This window comes from Gavialis gangeticus, unplaced genomic scaffold (genome assembly GCF_001723915.1).
Source record: "Gavialis gangeticus isolate Ggan-Ray unplaced genomic scaffold, GavGan_comp1, whole genome shotgun sequence".
NCBI lineage: Eukaryota > Metazoa > Chordata > Crocodylia > Gavialidae > Gavialis > Gavialis gangeticus.
Genome location: NW_017729004.1, coordinates 67,807,793 through 67,826,972, shown reverse-complemented (window position 1 = coordinate 67,826,972; position 19,180 = coordinate 67,807,793). Strand labels below are relative to the sequence as shown.

At 41.4% G+C, this 19,180-nt stretch overlaps 1 protein-coding gene across 2 annotated transcripts in view; it reads left to right on the top strand.

The window, feature by feature from the left end:
• Positions 1-19,180, top strand: part of DGKB (diacylglycerol kinase beta) — a 742,837-nt gene that overhangs the window by 126,660 nt on the left and 596,997 nt on the right. For both annotated transcript variants that reach the window (XM_019508504.1, XM_019508505.1), the window contains exon 4: positions 17,745-17,898. In XM_019508504.1, coding sequence (XP_019364049.1) covers positions 17,745-17,898 — 154 coding nt within the window. The remainder of the gene's footprint in view (positions 1-17,744; positions 17,899-19,180) is intronic.

The window sequence follows — 19,180 nt, the reverse complement described above, 5'->3', positions numbered from 1 at the left end:
TCTCTGGGGGTGTTTCAAGCACCCACTTTGAATGCCTTCAAGACACTTTTGGGTGTTTATCTTGCTAGGATCCTGTGATCCCTGCTGACTTCCTGCCCCTGGACAGGGGGCTGGACTGATCCTCTGGGGTCCCTTCCAGCCCGAATGTCTATGAAATCTATGAAATATAGAGAGGAGAGTTACAATATATGCAGGAAGAAGTATATGGACTTAGCAACTAGAATTATAAAAAGGAATGGACTGTAATAGTTCCTTTCGGAAACAAGTATTTCTGCTGCTGTGAGTCTAGCAGATAGTAATGACAAAGGAAAAACCACTCCCTGCTGCCCGGGGTTTTGTCAATCATATGATGATTTTGAGTTGCCAATGTGATGTGGTTATGAAAAAGGTAAAGATGAGAATATATGATGGATGACACCTTAAAGTTTAAGTGGTTCAGAGAAGCATGAGTTTTTAACTGGTTCAAGTAACTTGCTTTGTCAGATGCTAAAGCAAACATGATCCTAGGCTACAAGCAGATGCCACATTTGTCCTGGAGAAAACTACTTTATCCTGGGACAACATGCAGTTGTTCAGAGCTCCATGTCTTTTGTCCCAGGACAAACCCTAAAAAAGGTTCATAGGATAAGAAATGCTAACAATTTGACCTGGGAGTGTGTCACCAATCGGTGGTGGAAAAACAGCAGTGCATTCAGCTGTTCACTAAACCCTTATTGAAAGGACAATGTGTGTACATGCTAATCCCAGAACTTTTCTCCTCCAGGATAAATACAAACACAACGGGACCCAGTACAAATACAATGTATTTTTGTAGCTCTAGATATACTAGATGACTAGAGAAAATGATAATTCCACTGTAAAAGGTTCTGATAGGACATCATCTGGAATATGGTGGACAGTTTTCATTACCTGTGTTCAAGAAAGATGAAGTATAGTTCAACTCTAACAAGTGAAGAGAAGTATTATTAGGATGATGATAGAGGAAGCTTCTTTAATGAGCAAAGGCAAATAAAGCCTTGGAGGGGATATTTACTTTCTAATGTGTTAGGGGGATCACACCAGAGAGGAAGAAAAATATTTCAGTTTTGCCAGAATGAAATGTTTTCCTAGGCTGCCAGGATTTCTGGAAGCTAACCAGCCAGGGAGACAAAGAGCCCACAAGCAGGCAGCCCTAAAGAGCTGCCTTAGCTTTCAGGCAGAAAGCCTAGGGATCCTTAGAGAATTAGGCAACCTTCTGGACAAGGAGGCAAGCAGCCTGGGGAGCTAGATCCCTTGACCTGCTTTCTGTTGAAAGTTTCTTGGAGTTGTCAGGTTTCTTTAAAAACGTTTCATATCTGTGTAATGATCATTTTCTGATAGAACACCTTTAAGTTAGCTTTTTTTTGGTCTGTTTCTAGTGGCATTAAATTATTCCTGTGATCCCCTTCAGTTCATATATCCCATTCAGTCTCTCAGGTAAAACTTACAGTCCTGATTCTCCTCTCAGATCAATGTAGTTATTGAATGCATAAGAACAAAGGTTCTTTCTGGCTTACTCTTGTATAAGCTAGTGGAGAAGTAGCATCAGTAGGCAGTTGAACAATTGCTTTAGGTGCCTCCTGGGAGGGGTGATACAAATCCTAGGCTTTTTGGATCCATATGCAAAAGAGACTTGGGTACCTCTCAGGAACCATCCAAATAGATAGTGGTAGGCAGCTGGGCCCTCTATACAGAGAATGCAAAGAGATTTCTCAAAAGGGTGATTCAACAATCCTAGGGGCAGCCAGTAAGTAACATTTAAAAAGGGGTGTCTTATCTCCTCCCAGGACCTTAGGAGCTGAATCCGGCTGCACATTGAGGTGTTTCCATTCATTTGAAGTCCAAAATACTTAGTTTCTCTTAGGGTAGGCATCTAAATGCTGAGGACTGGTGGCACTCATCTCTTGCACAATAACTTAGTAATTAAATCATTCACCCAGGAAATGGAAGACTGCTGTACACACCCTTTTCAGCCAGAGAAGATTCAAACCCACGTATCGTACTTCCCAGGAGAGTGCTTCAGCTGCCATGTTATAAAACAGTCTAGGTGGGCTCATACTTGACCCTTCCTGTGGAAGCTGGGCCAGTGACTAGAAAGGAATCATGGGGCCAGAAAGGCAATAGCAGTAGATTGACTCTGTAGTTCACTACCACCAGTGGTGTTTTGGAGCTGAACTCTATGCTGGCAGTGGGAATTAAGTATGCTCCAAGTATGTCTAATCGATTGGGTGCTGTTAGGGACTGAGATACTGTGGGAGGCACCTATCTGCATTTTAATGAATTTTAGGCAGAAGGTGGAACTCTAGGTGTTGCAGATGGATTGCTACAGAACATGCTTAAAATCTCATATATAGGCACTGAGGGACTTTTGCAGTCTAGTATGAAGATACTACCTGATTTTAAGTAGCTACTGATTTTGTAGAACTGGGCCAGTCTGAATTGTGCTATGGGAGTTTGGCTCTGTAGATGTTTAAATTGGATTTATGTAGATTTAGGGACCTATCTAGATGTATCACTTAAGTCCCTGGCCTTTTACTTTTGTTCTTTTCTGAACTAGAAAGCTTCCAAGTGCTCACATGTACTTTTCCCCTTCTTCCCCCAGTCTAAACTAATGATGACTAAAGGATGGTTTTTAACAGTTTATGAGAAAAAGCTGTGTTCCCACAAAATTTAAATTCTCTGTATTTTTAAAATACATTATTTTATGATAATTGTAATCTATACCCACAGGATTTCAGTTATTTTATCTGAAATGGTTGAAATGTTGTGCAACCTTCCCCGCCTCCCATCCCCCCCAATTAATGTTGTGGCAGTTATAGTTGGTTAGAAGACAGGAGAAACAGTATCCCTTTTTATTTGACAATACTTTGAAACACTGCCTGGTTGGTTCACTTTCTTTTAAAGTGAAATAAATACTTTATTAGAATCAAGGATCATTCAATAAATCCAACGCTTTTTACATCATCATTGATGAATATTTACAGGCAATGCATTCTTGGGTATAAAAAGCAGGAGCACAATCCTTGCGTGCATATTTCACTGGTAATTATATCAAGTCAGTTTGTTTACCAGTCATTTCTGATAGGTAGGTAGGTAGCATGATATTTAGCTGTTAAACTGATATTCTGAAATGTCAACTGAAAAGTAATTTTTCTGCGTAGTTCCTTGCTTCAAAAAATATGTTACAAAAAGTGTTTTTCATGGGAAAGTTGTCCTTTCTGTTTGTCCTTCCTCTGTGCAAGAGTATTCATCATAGAAGCCATTTGTATCAGAACGGTAGTTTTCTCTTAATTCCTATAAGACCCAATAATGATATCTGACATTTTACAAAACCAGTTCTGAGATGGTTAAATGTGCCAGAGGTGTGATAATATTCAAGAGAATACACTTTGAGTCCTGGTGCTTATATTGAATAATTAATAAAATAATTATGTTTATATTATAAAAATCTCACTAGGGGAAGGAACAGTGGTTCCCAAGCTAATTACTTTGTTTATCAGACTTAATGGCATATATATGTTTATGCAGCACTGCTTGTGATAAGAAAATTGTGTGAGCAAACTGTATAAGCAGCAAAACAAAATAAACATTTTACTTGCTTCCATGCTCTTCATACTATATAGTCAGAAATCATTCACTAATAACTAATCTTTTCTAAGCCAAAGAATACCTGTCTCTGTGTAGATATACTTCAGGGAGGATGAAGAACCCTCACAATCCCCTTGTTCCTTCTCTAGCTTCTGTATACAATAGCATGGGAGGCAGCCATAATGCAAGGAAGAAGAGTTATTATGGCCACAGTAGGAAAGGAACTGTTCTCTCCTTGCATACTTGTAGATTCTGGTAGAATGGACATCTAGCACCATGTTTCAATGTGGTGGCTCTTCAACTAAATCTGTTTCAAAATAAGCTTGGAGAAAAGGGTGTGTTAAAGATCCAGAGAATATTGTAGATTGCCTTGAAATTCCTTTTATGACCAGGTTCTTGTATCAATCACATCATTAACATCTCAAGAATGAGATAGCGGGAGAGTAGAAAACTTCAGCAATACGAGAAATGGCAAATAGTTTTAAAATTAATACAGTATAGTCTATGACAGAATGCATTAGAAAGACATTGTATGGTCATCAGGACATAAAGTTGCCTTATAACCATTAAGCATTTGACTAGTTACTTCTGCATGGGGGTGCAACAGGTTTTTCTGAGTTTTCAGTTATATCAGGACAGACAGAAACAGGCTCAGGCTTGTTATATGTTTGAAAACTTGCTGAAATTTTTTATCATGTCAGGTGTATAGTAGAATAGTAAAGGGCTTAAGAAAAGCAATATTATGTCAGTCAAATACTGTCAGCTTATACATATGTGAAGGAACTCTAATGTAACTTTTCTTCTCATAAAATATTAGTGCTGGGTCAGGGAGTCATCACCCCTCCTCTCCCTCCCCCCTGTTAATTAAGTCATCAAAGTTGTGGCAGGCAAGATAACAGTGAGGAAGACCGACCCAATTGTGCTGACTGGCACTGGCCTTGGGGAAGAGGAAGGCCAGCGAATGTCAACGGAATGCAAAGGCCCACATCTGTACGCAGTGATATCCCAACACACCTTTACTTCAGCATCTGGCAGGGGTCTAAATGAAATTACATGAAGTAACGAACCACTGTAACGAACTGATTTGTAGTTGCCCAAATCTTCCTTCTTCCCTTTCTTAAAGATGGGCACTATATTTGTGCTTTTCCAATCATCCGGGACCACTCCCAAGGTTTTCAGAGATGATGGTCAGTGGCTCTGCAGTCAAGTTGGCCAACTCCCTTAGCACCCTTAGATGCATCGTGTTTGGTCCCATGGGCTTGTACACATCCAGCTTTCCCAAATAGTCCAAATCATTATCTATGATTCCATTATCTATGACAGCTCATGCCTTTGTGATTTAGTCCTTAAGGTGCCAAACCTTTTTTTAAACTGCCAAGAAAGCTACTCACCTCCTCCCCAAACTGTGCTGCCAAGTGCAGTAGTCTGGGAGCTGACCTTGTCTGTGAAGACTGAGGTGAAAAAGGCATTGAGTACTTCAGCCTTTTCCATATAATCTGTCACTAGATTGACTCCCCCATTCAATAAGGAACCCACTCTTTCTCTGGTTTTCCCCTTGTTGCTGACATACTTGTAGAAACCCTTCTTGTTACCCTTCACATCCCTTGCTAGTTGCAACTCCAGTTGTGCTTTGGGCCTCTTGATTTAACCGTGCATGCCCAAGCAGTGGTCTTATAATCTTCCCTAGTTGCTTGTCCAAGTTTACACTTTCTGTAAGCTTCTGTAATGTGTTTTAGGTCATTGAAGAGGACCCTGGTAAGCCAAGCTGATCTTCTGCTGTGCTTGCTCGTCTTTCTGAACATTGGGATGGTTCATTCCTGTGCCCTCAGTATGGTTTCTTCAAAGTACAACCAGCCTTCCTTGACTTCTTTCCCCCTCAGATGTGCCTCCCAAGGGATCTTACCTATCAGTTCCCTGAGTTAGTCAAAGTCAGCTTTTCTGAAGTCTAGGGTCCTTAATCTGCTGCTTTCCATCTTTCCTTTCCTGAGGCTCCCTGAATTCAATCATCTCATGGCCACTTATGTACAAATTGCCATTAACTTATATATTCCCCACCAGTTCTTTCCTGTTTAGGTCAAGAAGACCAAGGTCCCCAGTTGATGTCTCCAACATTTGCACCAGGAAGTTGTCCCCGGCACTTTCAAAAAACTTCCTGGATTGCCTAAGCACTGCTTTCCCAGCAGATGGCAGGGTGATTAAAGTCCCCCATGAGAACCAGGGCCTGTGATTGGAAAACTTCCACTAGCTATTTGAAGATAGCCTCATCTACTTCATCCTCCTGGTCTGGTAGTCTATAGCACACACCATTGCAACATCACCCTTGTTTCTGTTGCTTGTGATCCTAACCCAGAAATTTTTAACAGGCATATCTCCAGTATCATAATGGAGCTCTGAGCAGTCAAGCACAACTCCTCTTTTCCCCTGCCTGTCCTTCTTGAACAGTTTATACCCATCGTGACAGTGCTCTAGCCATGCAAGCTATCCTGCCAAGTCTCTGTTATTGCAAATCACATCACAGTTCTGTTACTGTGTGAGAATTTAGAATTCTTCCCTCTTGTTTCCCTGTCTCCATGCATTCATGTAGATACTTGAGGTAATTAGCTGATTGTCCTACTTTCTCAGGAAGAATGAGAAAGCTTCCCTGTTGCCCCCTCTTGCTTGTGCACTTCCCTGTGTACCTCAGGATTTTGGTCTTTGTCCCCCAGCAAACCTAGTTTAAAGCCCTCCTCACTAGGTTAGTGAGCCTGTCTGCAAATATGCTGTTCCCTCTCTTCATCTGGTGGGTCCTGTCTCTTCCTAGCTATCCTTCTTAAAACAACATCCTGTGGTCAAAGAAGCCAAAGCCTTGCTGGTGACACTATCTGCGTAGCCATGCATTTTTCTGCAGGATGCATCTGCTCCTGCCCAGGCCCTTCTCTTTTATCAGAAGGACTGAGGAGAATACCACCTGAACCTCAGACCCCTTCATGCTTGCATCTAGAGCCCTGTAGTCGCTTTTGATCTACTTAGGGTCTGTTCCCCCTCCCCTGGCAAGATTATTGGTGTCCACGTGAATGAATAGCATGGGGTAGTAGTCAGAGGGCTGGAGGCATCTCAGAAATCCTTTTGTGACATCTTGGATCTGGGCTCCAGGCAAGCAACAGACCTTCTGAGCCAACTGGTTATGCTGGCAGATGGATGCCTCCATCCCCCAGAGAAGGCAGTCTCCAGTCACTATCACCTGTTGCTTTCTTTTGGTGGCAGTGGTCTCAATCCTCCCAACCTTGGGGATGCCTGCCCTGCCCTCCTCCACCAACAGAAAGTGGTCTTCCTCCTCTGTTGCAACAGCTCCATATCTTTTCTCCAGGAAAACTGCTGCAGGGAGAGATGAATGTTTCTTTTTGCTCTCAGATGTCACAAGCTTCTAGCTTCCAGGGAGTCCACGCACTCTTCCTTGTCTAGTGCTGCCTTTGGCAGGTCTACCTCTACAGGTCTCTTTCAGTACTGAATTGATGAAGTCCTCATGGTGGAGGATGCTTTGGAGCCTCACCACCACTTCCTGTAGCTCCTTTGCTTCCTCCCTGAGAGAAACCCCCAGGGGCACTCCCCAACCTGACCATCACTGTAGGAACTTGCAAGCTGCAGTCTCCACTGTGCCAAACCAAGCCTCAACAGGGAGCAGTCCTGCCTGTTCAGACACGTCATAGGTGCAAGTAGGGGAAGAACTGGCAATAGCAGTGACTGACATTTATTTATGAACTCTTTGAGAACAGCACTCATTTATAAAGAGAGAAATACTGAGGGAGGTTTGCCATTTTGTATCTCTCAATACTTTTGAGACTGGGAAGAAGAAATGTGAAAGCTCAAACAACTTGAGTATTCATTTATACATAGATATTGATTGATTGATATATCAAGCTATCTAGATTAATCAATCTGTCTTTTTAAATAGGGTAGCAAGCTTTTCTTTGAAGCTTGCAGAAATGTCTGCATTATTTCTATAGGTTCACTTTAAAGATGTATTCATTACAATTAGTGTGGAGGGGAAAACGGGTGAAATGTTGTGCACTTAAAAATGTAATTTAAAATTACATTTACTACCTTTAAATATTTTTTATAATTCCACTTACATTTCCTGTGCATCTAAAAATGTAATTTTAGTCTCCTTTTCAAAAAAATTTAAATGTAGCTAGTCTTAAGCTGTCTCTGGATTTTAGCACCAATTTCATAAGCAGGTGAATGGTTTGATTCAGTTGGAGCTTCCCCTGCTTCTGATTTAATCCTTTTCAGGGATCCAGTTATTCTGAATGTCTTAGCATGAAACAGAATGTACATTTACAGCTCGCCATGTATTGTGAAGGCATTTACAAGTGCTGTGGGAATATGGCATAATAATTATAATTATGCTGATGATAATTTGATTTCTATGTATTAACACTTAGATGGATAATAGAGTCCATACACATATGATAATGAAGAGTTGTATACTGCCACTAGATACCATTTTAAATATTAATATTCTTTACGAAAAATGTAGACTATTGAAAAAAAATAACACGCTATACCTTCCCTAATGAAAACATAAACTGTGTGCACTCAAAAATACTTACTTGCAGCCATTACTAATTAAGATGATAAAAACCTGGAATAAGTCCACAGAGATTAATGAACAAATTCTGGATTAATCTCAGTAATTTAAATCAGTTGCTGCAATTATGGCAGGCATGAGAAAGTAATGGTTGATTATACGGAAAAAAGTGTCAGTGCATAAAATTTAATTCAGGTACTGCTATCTTTCCACCCCACTGCTTTTTGTTACAGTCCATTGAACTTTTCAGAGGAAAGATGCTCCTTCCCCACTGCTGCAAAATTTTGTTTTTGATTGGAAATGCACAGATTCAAAGTATCATAGAGTGGGAAGGGGCCTCAAGGGTCATCTAGCCAGACACTTTGCACAGGTGCATGATTTGCTTTTTTTCATCTATCCCAGGCAGATATCTATCCAATGAGGGAAGATTGTATAATTCCCCCAGGAAGTTTGTTTCATTAACCTACTTTTCTAGCAGTATAGAGCCTCTTCCCAAGAACTAAGTTAAATTTGTTTTTCTTGTCCTGCCTTTGTGTCAAAGATAAACAATTTTCCTCCACCTTTATGGCATCCTTTTAAATGTTTGAAAACTGGAAGGATGGGATTGAAACGCATGTTATCTCAAATACAAACCCATCTGGCCCTTATGTAATGATTTTTTTATCTTTTTTCCAAAATTAAACAATAGTATTAAATTAAAATGTGCTATTATTTTCCATCAAGTATGTAAGCATTTATGTTCAGAGATGAACCTTTTAATCTGACTTCTTAAGTCTGATTGGGATTGTGTTATCTCTGCTTACACAATTAATATGCTGAAGAAACATCTGAGGGTTGGTGTCTTTTAACTGCATAGGAATGAACCTAAAAGTAATTGATCAGTCTGTTTATTTTGATACCTAAAGTTCATAAAGATTTTTATGATCACATATCTGTTATATCTGATTCTACAAAAAGTTGTATAGTATAATAACACTATTTCATTTTCTGCATCACAAAACAAGCAGGTTTCTAATAAATCATATTAACTCTTAATTTATTCAGTAAGCCGCTTGCAAGAACAGTTATAGTTTTCAAATGAAATGTGATAATATTTTTATTTGTTAAAAATAGCCTTCAAAATTACAAAATACACATACATACAAGCATTCTATCTTCCATATGGTAAAAATCATAGTAAATCTCCTGGAATTTCTTACAAGTGTTCTCTTCTTTGATGAGGATGTTGTTTGGTATGTGAAGAGGAAGCAGGTGTTATGATCAGCAGCCCCAATGAATCATAGGTCTGTATGGGATCAGGAAGTTCTAAATTTGTGGAATGATAACTTGCTTGCAATTCTTCCTAACCTTTTTCTTTCTACTGACAGTATAGCTCTTTTAGGATCCATACTGCCCAGGATCCTTTCACTCTTCTTTCCATGCATCTACAATAGATCTTACGATACAAGGTGATGCCAGAAGACAGGAAGTAATAGACTTGGGCCCTTAACTTCAGTTTTGAGGTCTGTCAAAACAGGCATATAATTTTAAAGGGAGTAAACCTTGTACAGTGGCTGATCCCTGTTCTATTCCTACACAGAGCAGAATTAATATAGGTGGGCTTCCACAGGCTCTTGGGAAAGAGAGAGTGAGAAAATACAAAGCTTTGTTTCCATCTCACTTTCTGCTTTTTAGGGAGCTGGGCTGCTAAGTTTACTTGTCTGACTCTCCATATCTCAGAAGTCATAGAAATATACGGTTCAAATGAGTTTATTTTGTACCTGAGGAGGGTTTATGCACTGTCTCCAACAGTTACATATGGAGTTGCCCATATGCATTGAATAAACACCACACGTCTCCAGTTAGTACAACTATAATTATATCCTGATGCTGGGCACAGACAAAATTCCTAGTGATTTAAAGGAGATTCCTGTAAGCAGAACAGGATATGACTATTAGAATAAATTTTATTTCAGTGGGATTTAAAAAAAAATATTGTTAGCTTTTGAGAGAGACTTCTTTAAAAAAATCATGTCTAGTATTTCAACACGAACAGCTGTTTCGAGGGTCATGGAAAAGAGAAATAGAAAACATTACATGTTCTAGCACATTTTTATGAAATATAGATTTCAAGAAATAATAAAATGGTAATCCCAATTACAACTGGAAGGAGAAAGATGTTGAAATACAATCTTAATTAAGTAGTAGTTTAATTATACATCATGTTGTCTGATTTCCAACTGCTTCCAAGCATGGAGACTACAATTGGCATTGCTCCATAGATCATAATAGCACTGTGTTTGTTTAAAAGAACATTTATATGGTCCCAGCATTTTAAAGCAGTTTGGGGAGGAAGTGAGCAGCCAACGGTGGCAAAAGAACAGGTTGGGGACTATTTAGAAAAGCTGGATGTGTACAAGTCTGTGGGGCTGGATGCGATGTACCTGAGGGTGTTGTTGGAGTTACCCAATATATTTGTAGAGTCACTGGCCGTTATTTTTGAAAACTCACGGCAATTGGAAGAGCTTCTGGATGATTGCAAAAGGGTTGATCAAGTGTCCATGTTTAAGAAATGGAAAAAGGAAGATCCAGGGAATGACAAACTGGTCAGCCTCACCTCAGTGCCTGGATAAATTGTGGAGCAGGTCCTCAAGCAATCTGTTTCTGAGAACCTGGGGGAGAAGTTGTTAAGGAACAGTTGGCATGGATTCTCCAAGGGCAGGTCATGCTTGATCAACCTGATTACCTTCTAGGACAAGATGACTGACTCTGTGGATGTCAGGAGAGCAGTGGATGTAATATACCTTGATTTTAGCAAGGCTTTTGATAAAGTCTACCACAGCATTTTCACAAGCAGGCTAAGGAAGTATGGGTAGGATGAATGTACTGTATAGTGGATAGTAAACTGGCTGAACTGTCAAGCTTAGAGCGTAGTAATCAATGGCTTAATGTCTAATTGTCAGCTGGTATCAAGTGGAGTGCCCCAGGGATCAATCCTGGGGCCAGTTTTGTTCAACATCTTCATTGATGATATAGAAGATAGGATGGAGTACACCCTCAACTGGGTGCACTCCACCAAGCTGGGTGGAGTAGTAGATAAGATAGAGGGTAGGACTAGGATTCAGAGAGACTGTGCTGCACTTAAGGATGGAACAGTCTTATGCAACAGTACAGGCTGGGGACTGACAGGCTAAGCAGCAGCTCAGCAGAAAAGGACCTGGGGGTTACAGTGGACAATAAGATGAATATGAGCCAACAGCGTGCCCTCGTTGCCAAACAGACCAATGACTGAGTGGGCTGCATTAGTAGGAATGTTGCCAGTAGATTGTGGGAAGTGATTATTCCCTTATTTGGCATTTGTGAGGCCACCTCTGGAGTACTGTGTCCAGTTTTGGGCCTCCACTACAAAAAGGATGTAGACCAATTGGAGAGATTCCAGTGGAGGGCAATGAAAATGGTGAGGGGGCTGAGGCACATGAGGAGAGGCTGAGGGAACTGGTCTTATTTAGTTTGGAGAAGAGAAGCCTAAATAGGAATTTATTAGCAGCCTTCAACTACCTGAAGGTTGGTTCTAAAGATGATGAAGCTAGACTGTTCTCAGTGGTGGCAGATAACAGGACAAGCAGTAAGGGAAGTTTAGGTTGGATATTAGGAAAGTCTTTCTCACAAGGAGGGTAGTAAAGACCTGGAATAGGTTACCTAAGGATGTTGTGGAATCTCCATCCTTGTAGGTTTGAAGACCCAGGTAGGTAAAGCCTTGGCTGGGATGATATAGTTGGGGATAGTTCTGTCTTGGCTGGTCTAGATAACTTCCTGAGATCCCTTGCATCTCTAATTTTCTTTGTTTCTGTGTATTTGGGGTGTAATAATTTCACAAGTTACAGATACCACAGTAAATTACATGATTCAGGAAGTATCAAAATAATATATAAATATATAGATAGAATAAAATTCCATTCTTTGATTCTGTAGTAATTAACGAGAAGTCAAATGGTGTCTGTCTTCTTGACTTCAGTCATATTACAAGTAGGAGTAGGGATGACTTTCTCTCACATTATGGTCTTTATTTAGTCCATAATCAAAACTTCCTCTGATTTCTATAACCATTTAGAACTGATTGGAGGATACATAGGTTAAACCAGTTTAAGCCCATAAAGAAAATAATCCCTACAGCCATCTTAAATTCTTATTGCCTGCTTTGTGCTTGAGTTAGTTTGAGTTTTTGTTGCCTAAGTCACTTATAGATTTGTTTGTGACAGCTTGCCACCTCTTATTTTAGGTAGCTGTATAATGTATGTATTTCTAATTCTTCTCTTTACAGAGTCACTGTAGTCTGTTTTCAAGGTAAATGCAATATTTGTGTCTGAGTAAGAAAAGAAGTTTTATAATTGACATGTTAATTTGCTGAAACTAATTCAAGTATAAGAAGTGCATGGTTTCCTAGTCTTCTGGTTTTTCTTAATGTTCAGCAAGTAGGCCCCTTATATTCTAGAATTTTAGGCAATTAATGGATAATGATGATAACATTTTGCACAGTTTAGTAACAGAGGCCCTGCAGCTAACTACAAGTATAGTGACCTTATTATCTTGAAGCAAATCTGGGATGAGGGGTGACACACATGCACACTTACCAGCCAGAAGAAGGAGCTGATGGTGCTGCAGAGAGTAAGACACGCCACAGTGGAGCCCCCTCAGGGCCACCAGGCTGTGTCCAGAAAGCAGCATACACTGCAGCAACCCACAGGGACCTCTCTCCTACACTGCTGGGGCAGAGTGGGATGCTTACTCCAGGTGGTCTGGAGACCTGCTAGGTCTCTGAACAGGTAATACAAAGACCTGTAGAATTGCCCACAGGCAGGCAGAGAGCTTCAGAGCAAAGCAGGGCTGGGTGTGGGGTGAGGTGGGCAGCTGTCTGGGAGCCCCAGAGGGATCAAGATCGAATTTGCCCCTGTGGTGCACTGTTTGCAGCCCACTTATGGGAGTATGTGTCCACTGTCTGCAGCTGCTGTTTAGGGCTCAGGGTGGGAGTGGGTAGGGAGTAGTGTAGGGGAGTTAGCAGCTCTATTTTTATTTTATTGCCCTCAAGGGACCCACCAAGGACCCAGCTCTAGTGGGCTCCAGGGTGCTGTGGAGATGCAGGTTGCCCCTGGGCTACAGGATCTCCTCCCAGGAAGGAGTGGGTTATGTACAACCAAGGGCCAGCAGGGCGGTGGTATGTGGTAAAAAAACCCAACCAAACCAAACAAGCAAAACCCTGCTGTTAGATAGATATCTATGAACCAGAAGAGTATTTCTAGGAAGCAAGGTATAAGTATGTGCGTACAATATGCACAGAAGGCTTCATCTGCAGTCTTAAGGGCTAGAAATGTAATTTCCAATCTCCTATCCATATCCTCCAATTTATATGAAAGCCCAGTTTCTGCAACATTTTTCTTTTTATTATTTTCAGTTCCCTCTTAATTATAGCTCTTTGTAACTAATTGAATGAAATATTTCTTGGACATAATTCACTAATGCCTAATCTAATGGTAAAATTACTGGGTCATTTCAAATGTTGAATTAGTGGTTACTATACTAGTAAGTTGTCACAAAAAACATATTTGAAAACATTATTGTATTGCTGTTGACAAATGACCAGTTTTCAGTGAATTGTGACATAATACAATGTTGCCTTGTAGTTAAATTTTTAATTGCTATTCATTTAAGTATAATTTGTCTTACTGAAAACATTATAATTAACTAAAGTGTATTCTACCACTTCGTAGCTTGAAATTTATAATGATGTGAAAAAAATGTGGACTGCTAAAACTTACTGAGGAGGATACATACAGTAGGTATTTTCCCTGGAGACTACACTGTATGACAAGTTGATAATCTACATTTTCTACCCAGTCTGAGATTTTGTACATAATATTGTGGTCTAGATACCGTCTCTTAGTTTCCACTAGTGTTACTCACGTTGGGTAGAATTTTGTTCGGTGTTCCCATTGCAAGCATTGCTGTCCAGTTGTTGAAAACACTGTTGTCCTGCAGTGGTGATGCGTAGGGACCCCCCCAGGTCAGCGTGATCAGCTGCTGGGGGATTCCCACCCCCACATCACTGTGATTGGCCACTGGGGTTTCCTTCTGTCCCCTCGGTCAGTGAGATCGGCCGGGGGGGATCCCCCCAGTTGCTGACTGGTGTCCGGCACAAGTCGCCCATGATGTCCAGTAACATACTCAGTGTGGACGGGGCTTGCTTCAGCTACCCTTATGTTAGGTTCCATGTTTTTTCATCTCTTGCAGTAACCTCAGCATGCAAACAAACACCAGCACCACACTTCAGCATGAAGTCCCACAGAAAGAGGATAAAGAAAAGTAACACAACCTCATAAGTGGTAGAACACTTTTCATAACACAACTATTCCATCTCTCACTTCATAGTCCTTATCCTCCAAGGAGTCATGGAAAGAGAAATCTGTAACTTTCTTGAATACCAAAAGCCATGGACTAAACGAAGGCATTGGCTCATTAATATATATCTGGTGCCTTTTCATCTACTGTCTTTTTTTTTTTGCTTCAGAGGTGATCACTGGCCACATTCTTATCATAGAAAAGTAGAACTAGAAAGGACCTCAGGGCTAGGACAGAAGTTACACATAAACCAGTTTAAGTTATCGGAAACTGATTTAAACCTGTAACAGAACATAAGTTCAGTGCACGTAAACCAGGCCAAAATGGCCACAACCAGTTTGAGATAAACCTGGTTGAATGTAGTATCAGACAACTGATTGAGCTCAAATCAGTTTATGGAACTTCTGTCCCAGACCCCTTACTGGTTTAAGTTAAGCCAGAGTCCCCCTGCATCCTGGCATGCTCTGCAGCCTTGGGCTGTACTGTGTTGTCTGCTCCAGTAGAGCAAGGCAGGCTCTGCCCCTCTGCTCCCTACCTTGAGCAGGGGCAGGCAGGGGTGGGGGCATGGCCAGATGCCGGCCCCACCTAAGGCAAAGGGGAAGAGGTTTATTTCTCCCTCCCTACCCTGTCCCACCAACATGGACCTGCCAGGCATTTTTCCGCTCACTGCTTCAGCGGTGGACACGTGGCCAGCCCCAGCAATGGCATCAAGTGAACTGGCAAAGGAGGGGGTTTAATTCCTCCATCCTTGTCCCACTGGCATGGACCAATGCCAAGATCCACCTGGTGCTTCCCCCTTGCTGCCACAATGGCAGGGGTGGGGGCCTGGCCAGAGGCTGGCCAGCATGGCTTCCTTAGGCAAGGGTGCAGGAAGGGGGTATTATTTCCCCCTCCCTCTCGCATCTGGCAGAGGGAGCAGAGAGGGAGCTTTTCTCACTTCTCACCCCACACAGGGAGTGACCAGAAGAGAGAGCAGTCAGGGCTGGCAGACCCCGGCTGTGCTCTTCTGAGGGCAGAGGGAGCAGAGTGGGGAGTAAACCCACTTCCTGCCCACTCTGTCTCAGGTGGCCATGCTGCTGAGCGGTGAGGAGAGAGCATCAGGTGGATCCTGGCTCCGGTCCATGCCAGTGGGACAGGGAGGGGGGAGTTAAACCCCCTCCCTGGCTAGTTCACTTGAGGCTACTGCCAAGGTTAGCCATGCCCCCTCAGCATAGTTTCCCTGCAGCCAAGGGTGCTCTCTATCGCTCCCCGGCTTCTGGCCTGAGCCACTACAGGCATGTGCCTGCATTTCCTACATTAAAAGTGAATGTCTATTCACTTGCAAATTGGTTCCATCTAGGCAGGTTAGACTAACCTGTAAAGATTGAATCAAATAAGGCTCCGGCTTTTTGAATGTTTGTCCCTAGCCCAGGAGGTCAACTAGTCCAGTCTCCTGCTCAAGGCAGGATCATTGTGGGGCAGGGATGAGCTCTTTGCACTGAAGCAGGGCACAGAGATCCTGCACTTAGCTCTGTACACAGGAGAGTGGGGAGGACCAAACACTTCACTCCTCACACAGGGGCAAGCAGAGACCTGCATGAGCTTGTCTCCTTGCAGTGGAACTGGGCAGAGACAAGCCTGCGCTTACCTCCTTGCGTAGGGACAGGCGAAGAAGAACAGGTGTTTACTTTCTTGAACCCTGTGGCACCCTCAAAAGAATCTTGGGGCTCCCCAGGGTCCTCACTGACCTAATCTTGAAACTATGCAAACGACATTGTCACGCAGATGCAAATAACTCTGTACAATAAGTAGTTAAATTTATTTTGTTTAAATCGATTAAACTAAAGCAGTCGTTCTGAGTTATACTTAGCCTGGACTGTGATTGCTTCTTTCCCAAGCTTGGTGACAGATGGTTGGTAGCCTGAAAACTTGTCTCCTAATTCTTTCAACTATAGTATCTAATAGAAGATACTACAAATTTTACTTTCCCCCCACGTGCCCAAGTCATTTCTGTAAATGTGATGTAGAGTCTTAAGTTACTGATATATTTGAAAATGTGACCCCCAGTTTTTCTGTCTCGTGTAAATTAGTGCAAGTCTTAACAGTCCTTTACGCTGCTGATGTTCCAGTCAGTAAAGTGAAGGAGTGATAGGGTTATATCGCTGTGACTGCAATGAGAATTTTCCCAAATATGATTCCTCAGTTTTACCATGACATTATTCAAGGAGGAAAACTCACTTTCCTGGTTTGTGACAAAAAAAAAAAAAAAAAAAAAAAAAAAAAAAAAAAAAAAAAAAAAAAAAAAAGGTTGTATCGTTCACTCTTCTTTTACATTAAGTTGTCCTTTTCAGTATAATCACAGACATAACAATATGCAGGTACTGCTCACTTAATGTCATCCCGGTTAACCTTGTTTCATTATTACATTGCTGATCTATTAGAGACCATACTCGTTTAAAGTCGTGCAATGTTTGGTTATAACGTTGTTTGGCCACTGCCTGCTCCAGATAACTACTGTGACATAATTGGATTCGCTAAACGTCATTTCACTTAAGGTTGCATTTTTCAAGAAAGTAACTACGATGTTAAGCAAGGAGTAACTGTAACTGTGTTGATTAGTGTATAATTATGACACAGTTCAAACTTACAAGTGAAATTATTTCAAGTTTTCTTGATCTATTCCATGACATCTTTATTTCATCATAACTCCATATTACTCACTAGGATAAAATGCTATCATATAGTTTAACAATTAATTAATTATAACTGATATTATTACTGTATTAAAAGAATAAAAGTCATAATGAAAGCTAACTAATCACTTTCTTTTACCTTGCTTCAGAGTACAAAAGAAAATGAGATTAAATTGCAAAAAGTGATGCAAGAGATGTCATCAGCTGCCTGAATTGTTGGTCCTTTAATGTCACTCTGTTGGTGTAAGGGACTTTTGGTTCACCAGGCCTTTGTGTAAAAAGAGGATAAATAATAATCATAACATTTTGATTTAATTTTGTGGGTATTAATTTAAAAAAACCACAACTTCCCACCCCCAAAAAACAGAACTCCAACTCTGTAAGTTAAAACAATATGATGATACCCTTATCGCATAGACCACTGTTATTAAAGCAGATGTAATGTCTGTTAATAACTAAAATTGTTTAAAATAAAATGAGATTTATTCTGAACTTCAAAAGCTTAAATGTTTTATTTTTTACTTTAGACAATTGATTTAGATGGTTTTAAGCTGTTCATGAAGACCTTTCTGGATGCAGAACTTCCCGATGATTTCAGTGAACATCTCTTTACCTCATTCAACAACAAAGTCCCTCATTGCAGTCCTTCTGTTAAAAGCAAACCTCAGCTCCTTTCAGGAGGTAAGTAGTGGAAGTCATACTAATGTAATGAATGATCTATTCTTTCCAAAAACATGTACATGGGAAAGTGTGCATATGGCAGTAAAATTTTTTAAGACCAATAGATTCTAGGCAACTTAAAAAGCATGTTTTATTCTAGACTCATTTTGTGATTTGACATTCATATATTTGAGGGAACTGTGTCATTAACTTTTTACTGAAGGTTGTGTTCTTTTATACAGACAGTGAAATGCTTGCAGAAATGAAATACTTTCATTTTACATTAGCAGTCAAAACAGCAAGTGGACCAGGCTACTATCAACTTAGTTACTAAGGTTACATAGCACTTCTGTCTACTTTGGAGCATGTTTAGACACATAAGGAATCACAGTTTCTGTAAAAAGTCTCCCACCGTTTTTCTGAAGCTTCTCTTCTCAATTACTTCATTTCTTGTAATTGACTGACTATACTGCTGCTTTACCCATTCTTTACACTTAAGGTAGAAATAGATGTTGCTAATTAAAGCAGATCATCTCTGTTGTGATCTGTTCCGGCAGTTGTCCATTTCACTGAGCAAAAAGTACATCACCTGTTGTCCCAGTTGCTTGTGTTTTCCTGCCATAAAGCAAATAGATGTCCACTGAAATAGTGGCACAAATTATGAGTACTTTTTGTTGCAACTACATCTGGGGTAAATTGTTAAAATTGTATTAAAAACAGCCACCCGATATAAGGTAAGTTGGGCTGGGGGAGGCTAGCAGGGGAGTTGGGGGGTTGGAGGCAAGCAGGCCCTGAGTGGGGGGTTGGGGGTTTCTGGACAGGTCAGGGGGCAGACAGGATCTGTGGGGGGATGGGGGAGAAGGTGTCATCCACAGGTGGGATAGGGGGCAGGTGACATCTGCAAGAGAGATTGGTGGGGCAGGCGGTGTCTGCAGAAGGATGGGGGGGTCAGCTAGGATCCACGAGGGCATGTAGGGACAAGTGGTGTCCCTAGGAGGATGGGGTGGCAAGCAGGGACTCCTGGGGGTTGCTGGGGGCTGGGATGTTTTGGTGGATCAGAGGGGCTTGTGGAGTCTACATGGGGGCTTCATGGGCAGGGGACAATGGGCTATATTTAGCCCCCTAACTCCCTCTGCCCCAGGAAACCTCCCCCCCACTGATACTTGCTCAGCTCTTGGCAGTGGTGAACAATGATACAACTTGTGGCATGGAGGGTTTGGGGTGGTTGGCCGGATTGCTGGGGGGCCTGCCCCAGTCTCTGCTCCCCAGCCCCACCCCTCCCTCAATGCAGAGGCCTTGATCT